The sequence below is a fragment of the Acanthochromis polyacanthus genome, chromosome 9 (genome assembly GCF_021347895.1).
Source record: "Acanthochromis polyacanthus isolate Apoly-LR-REF ecotype Palm Island chromosome 9, KAUST_Apoly_ChrSc, whole genome shotgun sequence".
Classification (NCBI taxonomy): Eukaryota; Metazoa; Chordata; class Actinopteri; family Pomacentridae; genus Acanthochromis; species Acanthochromis polyacanthus.
Window position 1 is genome coordinate 15,626,501 of NC_067121.1, and position 8,708 is coordinate 15,635,208.

General features: G+C 42.8%; 1 protein-coding gene across 3 annotated transcripts; it reads left to right on the top strand.

Annotated features, from left to right (window-relative positions):
* The first annotated feature begins 1,514 nt into the window (after positions 1-1,514).
* On the top strand, positions 1,515-8,469 carry LOC110968792 (uncharacterized). 3 transcript variants are annotated; one of them, XM_051953612.1, is made up of 4 exons: positions 1,515-1,775; positions 2,244-3,249; positions 4,570-5,211; positions 7,577-8,469. In XM_051953612.1, exons 2-3 carry the CDS (start codon positions 2,257-2,259, stop codon positions 5,107-5,109), a joined length of 1,533 nt encoding a protein of 510 aa, XP_051809572.1. In that variant the 5' UTR covers positions 1,515-1,775; positions 2,244-2,256; the 3' UTR covers positions 5,110-5,211; positions 7,577-8,469. The 3 variants fall into 3 exon arrangements, with proteins under 3 accessions (XP_051809572.1, XP_022074461.1, XP_022074460.1); XM_022218769.2 differs by lacking the exons at positions 1,515-1,775; positions 7,577-8,469 and adding an exon at positions 5,733-7,570 and having other exon boundaries at positions 1,795-3,249; XM_022218768.2 differs by lacking the exon at positions 1,515-1,775 and having other exon boundaries at positions 1,796-3,249; positions 7,580-8,469.
* The last annotated feature ends 239 nt before the right edge of the window (positions 8,470-8,708 follow it).

Consider the following 8,708-nt stretch of genomic DNA (forward strand, 5'->3'; position numbering starts at 1 on the left):
GCCAGTTCCTGTGTTCTATGGCAAATGCTAATCAAGCTCCACGGTGCCAGGCAGTGAGCACAGGGGCCACTAGAGGATTGTCTGATTGTTTGGTCAGACACATTCACACTAGTGGCCTGCTAGAGGCCATTTTGTAGGGCTCTGGCAGTGCTCATCCTGGTCCTCCATACACAAAGGAGCAGATAGCTGTCCTGCTGATGGGTTGAGGACCTTCTGCAGCCCTCTCCAGCTCTCTTCGAGTAACTGCCTGTTTCCTGGAACCTCCTCCATGCTCTTGAGACTGTGCTGGGCAACACAGCAAACCTTCTGGTAATGGCACGTATATTGATGTGCTATTGTGGAGGAGCTGGACTGCCTCTTCAACCTCTGTAGGGTCCAGGCATCGCCTCATGCTATCAGTCGTGACAGTGACCCCAGCCAAATGCAAAACTATTGAAAAACAGTCAGAAAACACAAGAAGGGAATAAAATGTCAGTGGCCTTCATGTGTAAAACCAATCCTGTTTTGAGGGGTGTCTCATTGTTACCCCTCTAGTGCACCTGTTGTTAATTTTATGAACACCAAAGCAGCTGAAGCTGACTAAAACCCTCTCTTTTACTTACTTGACCAGATCAGTATCCCACATGTTTGACTGATTTGATGCAATACTTAGATTAAAAAGTGTTCCTTTAATTTTTCTGAGCAGTGTGTGTGTGTGTGTGTATATATATATATATATATATATAGAGAGAGAGAGAGAGAGAGAGAGAGAGAGAGAGAGAGATGGATAGAGCTGTGTTTCATCTACAACAACAATCTTTCTCACTGGTCTGCTCATTCTCCTGCTGGGACGAATGAATCCCTCTCATCTTCGACTGCTGTTATTCTCAGTAGTTCTTTTTCACGATCTATTGTTTTCAAAGCTCCTGTTTTTTTTTCTTTGAAAATAAATGCCTAGCTTTCCCTAGTCAATGTGGACAAAGAACCGCAACACCGGCGTGTTATGCTATTTTGGAAAGAGGAGAGATCTTGATTGCTCATCCTGTTTAATTTTGCTTTTGTTTTGTTTTTTGTTTTGCTCCATTCATCTGGAGATTATGGTTATCTGTAGTGAGAGGAGACTGACGTATAATGAAGCAGATGATGAATTTAACAAAGCTACAGCACATTTCTGACAGTGTGCCATTTAAGTGGCATTTAATCACTATTGTATGGACTGAAGTGGAACATATACTTACCTCTACAGCTGCTATACTGTCTGTGCTTGCCTCAGCAGAGTGAAGTTTTGCTCAACTGTTGAGGTGAAGTCATTTTAACCAAGACAATGACAGAGTGGGAAAGACAGGAGAGGCAAAGGACAAAGGGAGGAAGAAATTGGTGGTGAGAGAGGGAGAGAAAATGAAAAATGCTCTCCTTGTACAACAGTGGTGGCTCCGTCTCCTTAACTCAGAGTGGTGTCTACTCCCTTGTCTGTGTATGTTAGAAACCCCACCTCCCCCAGTGCTTCTCTCCTCCCCTCCCCTTCTCTCTCAGTCTCTGGCCGAGGAATCCCAGGCAGGGTTTAATTGTAGAGTGCAAAGCCTTTAGTTTGGCTAATGAACTCAGCACTGGAGCTAGGACTCTTTCACACACTCACTGAAAGACAGAAACCTATGTGGAGTCCTTCACTGGAGGATCCTCACAGCTGCCGAATTTCATGTGGTGGGGAAAGAAGAAATTCTGAGATTAAGGTACAGCCGTGTATGTGGGAGAATATACCACAGGCAAGAGACGGAGTAAGAGGTGGAGAAAGAGAGGTGAGTGGGAGAGGGGAGGGGAGGAAACGGGAAATACACTGCCAGAGAGAGAGGGAGAGAGAGAGACTGGAAGCCTGCAGCAGCAAATGAGACAGAACAACGAGGCGGGAGAGGTAGAAAGAGAGACAGAGAGGGAGGGAGGTGGAGAGGGGCCCGTGTAGGAGAGAGGGCTACAGGGTGAGGAAGACGAAGGAGCAAGAGAAAGTTAGGTGAAGTAAGAGAAGGAGGACTCGGGGAAAATACAGACGCATAGGTTAGCAACTACAGAAGAGAAGAAGAAGGGAAACAACAGACAGGAAGGAAGGGGAGGGAGAAGTCTTGTGCAGAGAGTAGAAAAAGAGCTGGAGAAAAGTTTTCTTGTGGGAAGACGCATATGAGGAAAAGAGAGTAAGCGAATGACTGGGGTGGAGAGAGCTGGGAAGGGAGGAAACCAATTGTTTTCTAAAGCGTTTTCTACACAAATCTCAGGACGTCTTTGGACATGTACACAGAAGGCGCACAAACAACGGGACACCACCGATTTCTTCAGCACAACAACAACCCCACCCCCTGCCCCTGCCAGCACTGCATCCACTATGAGCAGCCATACAGCCATCATGGTGGGCCGGGATGCAAACCAACATCAGCCAGACAAACAGACCACCCATCGCTGGACTGCAGGAGAGACATCCAGGCTCCTCGGGTTAAAAACGTAGGAGACGGAGTTTTCGTAGTGGACAGAGCTGAGAGAAGCCCACAGAGGAGGCCTGTGTTTGCAGGGTCGGGCCCTTACAGCCATTCAGAAGAGTTGAGCCAACTCTGCCCCTGGGAGTTGAACCCTGCCCAGTGGAACTACCCACTAGAGCCTAGGGTGAGACATTATTCATCTGTCAGAGAACAGTGTGGCTGTGTGGTGCACAGCGACACCAGGGCACACCCGTTCAACGCTGGACTACCACATCCTCTTCCTCATCTTCAGGTCAAAGGTCAGAGACACAGGCACAGGAGGACTGTCAGGTATGTTGCTGTGGATGAGGAGGAAAGCTGTGGATGCAAATCTGAGAGCTACCACTTGGAGCTACACAATCCCCAGCTGGGACATTTGCACATGTCGAATGGCCACTGTGGGCCGAGACCTGTGTTCTTTGAGGGTGGAGAGGAAATAGATAGCCATCAGGACCAGGGCAGACTGAAGGGTGGATCAGAGGAGGATTTTAATGGATGCAGTGGGTCTCATAAAACCTTCTTCCCAACTGAAGTTCCACAAAAGCATTTGACCCAAAGCAGACGGAAGGGGTCCTACGTCCCTCCCACAGGCATCGCTAGTCCAGAAACCTCAAAATCAACCACCAACAACGACCACCAGCACCAGGGTTTGGAAGTGACAAAGCAGAGGAGAAGGCAAGATTCAGTAAGGGATCAAATCCGACAAGTGGTAACAGATCTGGAGGACGTGTTGGGGGGTTTGAAGCAAGTTCACACTGAGATGAAAGAGGTAGGAGGGTCTATTATTACAGATGTTTAATTGTGTCTAGCAGGTGTCTAATCATGACAGTCTTGTGTAGATGTCCTAGCCTTTCATCAGTTCCCCCGGATACTGTGACATTTAAAACGATTAACACAAAGCTCCGATTCTGAATGACCCACAGTGCAGAACAGCCTGACACAGGTAGGGCATCTGTCTGTGTGTGTTCATGAGAGCATGTCAACATGTGTAAGTGCGCATGCTGACTGTACTGTTTGTGACTCAGTCATCATCTCTTACCGAGTGGGTGATTGAAAACGATTTGCACTGACCTTTTGCAGAACGCTGCTGAAATTGGCAGTGTTCCGGCCAGCGCATTAAAAAGCCTGGCTAGAGACTGTTACTGAATTATGCTTTGCTCTTACAGTATCTATTTTGCATGCAGCTGTAGAATAGCATTGATTCACAGCTGAATGCATTTGTGCAAGCCCTGACATTTCACTGTTACATATATAAAAACCTCAGTAATTGAGAATTGACACAGTTGGAAACCAATAGATCCAAAAAAAAAAACTGCTTGGATTTGTGCAGTTGGTTAAACTGTTGATTGTTGCTTCAATCAATAAAAAACTTGTGGTTAGAAATACAGTTTGGCAGCAGTGTAAGAAGTACTCAGATCCCTTAGGTAAAAAATGTAAAAACATTTCATTACTGCATCACAATCCCACCTTCGTCAAAGTTTGGCCTTAATTTTCTGCAACTATCAAAATAAAAAAGTATACAGTCTTTAAAAAGTAATATTATCAGTATTACATTATTATATTGCCTATAGTAATGCCTTTAAATGCTATTTTATTATTTTGATTGGTTAAGATGGAGGTAATGTTAAAAATGTACCAAAGTATTCAATTTTGGTTTAGTACGGTAGTTTCTGAACAAGGGGTCAGATCCCTTTAAAGAGTCACAGAATCAATCCAAGCAGTCAGAACATGATCAATAGCTTACAGTAAGAAAAAAGAAAACTTTAAGTTCTACTACAGAAATATTTGCTTCTGTGTTAAATATTGGAGAACTTTATCACTTGTCAATACAAATGAGTTGCAGACATTTGAAATATGACAAGGACCCACAACCAGACAGAGTTTTCTTTGAAGGACTGCAACCAAAAACCAAGTTTAATTTTTGATAATGTGACATGTTTTACAAGTGTATAATATGTTTTTCAATGCATCTTAAAGTACAGTCGATAACTAAAGTAGCTGAGGGCATTGAGAATGAACTGAGTTGAATGTTTGTATACTCAATTTGCACTTCGGTTTTGTTGTATTCACTCTCTATATTATCATTCAGGTAGTGGACCAGATTGATCGTCTTACAGCCAGTATCGACCTCAGTGAGGAGGCGCAAACTCAGAGGACAGCCAATAACTTGCAAAACTGTACTCATTTAGGAGACCTCAGGGTGGCTCCGCTGCCCAATCACAAGCCTACTTCAGTTCAGGCATCACAACACACCAATGAAGATTGCATCATCCTCAGAACTAACTCTCCCTCCCCTGTCCACATGGCATCAGTTGTCAAAACCAGCCGCTTCACCCCTCCCAGTCTCAATAAGGATGTCAGCCACGAAAAGGCAGATGTAAATGGCCACCCGCCTCACCTGTACCCTCGCAGAGACTCCAACCACAGCGGTCAAACTCAGCTAGAACATCACCCGCAGACCCTAGACCCTAAGGTCATCATAGGGAACAGCACCTCCTACCCAAGAACTCAAAAGCCTCCACCTTACCCCCAAAACGGTCGGTGCGGGAAGGGTGCATATGCACCTTCCAAGCCTGCGAGGACCCCTGCCAACCCTGGGAGAGGCCGTCAGAGCACCAGCATGGTGTGAAGGAGGGGGTTGATATGCCCCAGTGCCACGGGGGCCTGAAACATGAGACCCTGCTGCAGTGAGTGGAGGTCAGAGAGGGACCAGGCAGGGGAAGAACTCATGGTAGGTTCAGAGGGCTTTTTCTTCTCTCTCCTCTTTTACAGTGTTGATATTTGTGTTAGTGCATGCAGCTGATGACGTGTGCTGTGCTTACTGGCAGCATAGTGTTCAAAGTCAGGAAATGAATTCCAGTGTTCCTCCCTGTTACAAAAAAGATGTATGTGTTTGATGTATGTGTGTGTGTGCGGTGTCTGTGTGTGGGCGGCGGTGGAGGGGGCGTAATGTCTCTGCTTTTGTTGATGTCACATGATTTCCCAGTCTTCACCACACTGCAAAAAGTGTCTGCCTTGGCAAGAGAAGAAAGAAAATTTCATTCACTGAAGTAAAATTCTGTTTTTATGGGTCGATATGAGAACTTTCTGATCTTCAAAACAAGATTGGTGAAAATTATAACAACAGTATACTTTCACAATTCAAGAAGCTTAATATCCTGTTATTTTGGCTTTTTTGTATTACTTTGATCTGTTGAATCTGAAAGCAGAAGCCAGATAAAATCTTAAGATAGATTTTTTTTTTTTTTGCAGTGTAACTGAGTCATAACTTCGAAGGAACTGAGACTTGGCAGCAGTTCAGTGGTATTTGGCAAAAGAAGACCCCATAGCTGCTTGACTCCAATCATGTGACACAAAAAAGGCATCATTATATTTACAGGATGATCATAGCTCTGACTCAGAATTGGCATAATTTACTGTTAGGGGTTGATGAGGAGGTACTGAGCCTTTGTTCTCATGCCACAGTCAGATATGTCGTTACTGACAGTGAGCTAGAAGCAGACTTAATAACAAGATGGCATCTGTAAAAAAAGTCCCTGTAGCAGAAGTGGAAAATTAAACATGATACATACAGTTAAGCACTGAGACCACCTTTACAGATGCTGCAGATACAGGCATGCATGTTTCTGTACTTCCCTCTTGTGCAGACTATGTGTAACTGCAATCTATTTTTCTGGCCTTTTGAAGTTGGGCAAGCACAATCTGGTTTTAATCATAAAACCCCCTGGCTCCATGCCAGAACAGAGTGAGGCAAACTCTTGGTATATTTGTGACGTCCATATAAACAGGAGCAACCCTACGCAGCAAATCAGCTCTCCACCTATTGCTGCAGGGACAGACGCGCTTGCGAGGCTGCAGCCTTCAGGTTGAGACTGGCAGACAGAGGAAACAGGTCAAAAATGTGCACGTTCCTGAACTTTTCATTCATTTGAAAATTGGTTATGTAATGTTCCTTCTCTGCTTAATACTGTTCTTTCAAAGTTTTTAAAGCATCAATGCTGTTGGCATTTCAAAGGCCTGAATCATCTTAATTAGTCACCTCACTCAGGTTCAGTGTTTAAATGGCACAAAACACTTGTAAAGAAATCCTGTTGCACACTAAAATACTTTCCTTCCACACTTCTTCTTTATTATTTTTTGTAAGGTTTAAAGAATCCCCAGTTTTTTTCAGGTTTAATATTTAATTTAGGTGAAATTCACACGCAAAAGTGAGGAATGAAAAAATGCTCACAAGCTAGTTAGTAGCAGAAGATGCGCACTGATTAATATCATAGGATCACTATTAGCAAATGTGTGTGTACAGCCTAGGACAACATTCATTTGATCTCAACAGATAAACAGAAGAAAATAAGAAGAAGCAGACTCAAATGTTAATAATAAACCCACGGCTTTCAATAAGGTCTTCAAACCATTTGGTGCTCTGACCCTAATTATAAACTTTGCTACTTATATTACAGCCACAGCTGGATAACTGACTGGGAGAAGTTAGAAATACCTCCAATTCAAATTTTGTTGTATGATTGTATGAGTGAATGATTCTATCTAAACGTGTGTTTTATCAACTTACCTGAAACTAACTTATACACAGTAAAACAGTACGTCAGATAGCATTCCAGTGCTGGTTGCTTTCTGGATACTTGATGAGTGGGTACTGTGAATCTTCATAGTTTATTCCTTTATATTTTAAACTTACCAGCAACTTTATTTTTGTCCCTTATGTTCTGTTTTCTTTTTTTTTGTCATTGCTATTGATGTGTGAAGATTTATTAAAAAGAATAACATTTCCTGCATCTACTTTCCAAAAATGGCCTTACTCTCAAGGTCTAAACTTTTTTGAGGTCATTGCAAAGTCAGAAGCTCTTGCCACATGCTTCAATAACAGTCTGATTTACAGCGCTCATTCATAAACAAGACAACATGACTTGACTCACAAGGACACGTTCTGTTTCTGTGGTTTCATCATTGAAAGAGGCTACAGGAAAATCCTTGAGACACAGTTTGCATGCACAGTGTCTGACTGAGGAGCAGCACTGAGTGTCAGCGACTAAGTTCTGAATTGATATTTTTTTCCCTTCCTGTCTCTGATACGTTTTCAGCAGGAGCTGATGCCACTGAGACAAGCTGTCAGCTGGTGAAAACAGAGCATGGCCTGAAGGTGGAGATATTTCCAAAGGGAAAACTCACCCAAGAGTCGACTTGCGGCTGGATGTCATGCAAGCACAGGAGCATGGAGGAGAGGCAGTGAAATCTGTCTGAGAGTTTAGGGCTGGAGATGCATGACAAATAATGAAATGCAAATTAATAACCAGCAACCACCAAAAGAAACATTTTTTAATGTTTAATGTATTTTTTAATGAAAGAAATAATTTATTTGGACTTCATTTCGGACTGTTTTTTTCTGCAAGAGAGAGAGAGAGAGAGAGAGAGACAGAGAGAGAGAGAGAGAGAGAGAGAGAGAGAGAGAATCATGGGAAAAAATATTTGACCGCCCTTGTTTTGTTCAATTTCTTGTTCATTTTAATGGCTTGTACCACTAAAGGTATATTATCTGATGAATACAATCAACACGACAAAAAAAAAAAAGCAGTTTCCAAACCGACTTCTTGAAGGCATTAAAATGAACAAGGAATTGAAGAAAACAAGGGTGGTCTTATATTTTTTTTCATGACTGTATATCCTAGTCTGGATACTACCTATCCTTAAGGTTTATATCATCCACATTATTAGAAAGATATTTTCCATATAATATGATGTAGTTTTTCTGCCTGCTACATGGTAGTTAAGTACGTAAGAGGAAGAAAATTCAAGAAGACAGGAAAGTTGGAAAGGCAGAGCTGAGATTTAATTGCTCTATATACAATAAATTCTCTTGTGCTTTTCTCACACAAATCAATTTGACATCTCGATTATTGATTTCTAGAGATATTGTATTGACCGCTGAATATCCCACATTTGAATATGAAATAAAAGAAATGATGCCAGCATTGTATCATCCCTGACTCAGAGAAATGATTTATGCCCTTTTGAAGTCTGACTAAGGAAAGTGTGACTGTGCAACTTGTAGAAATACTTCTAATCTAGAGATGACGGTGTGTGGTCTCTCGTGGCCTTATTCTGTCAGAACGATTGCTGTTGTGTCCCAGGCTGGCTTGGCCTGGGACACAACCGCAATCGTTCTGTCAGAATAAGCGTCTGCGTCTCTGTTTGCTTAAATCTTGTCTGAGAATT

Excerpts from the sequence above, each read along its gene's own strand:
- LOC110968792 (XM_051953612.1), top strand. The coding sequence starts at position 2,257 with ATGTACACAGAAGGCGCACAAACAACGGGACACCACCGATTTCTTCAG. Across the intron at positions 3,250-4,569 it reads TTCACACTGAGATGAAAGAG|GTAGTGGACCAGATTGATCG; the intron begins GTAGGAGGGTCT and ends ATTATCATTCAG.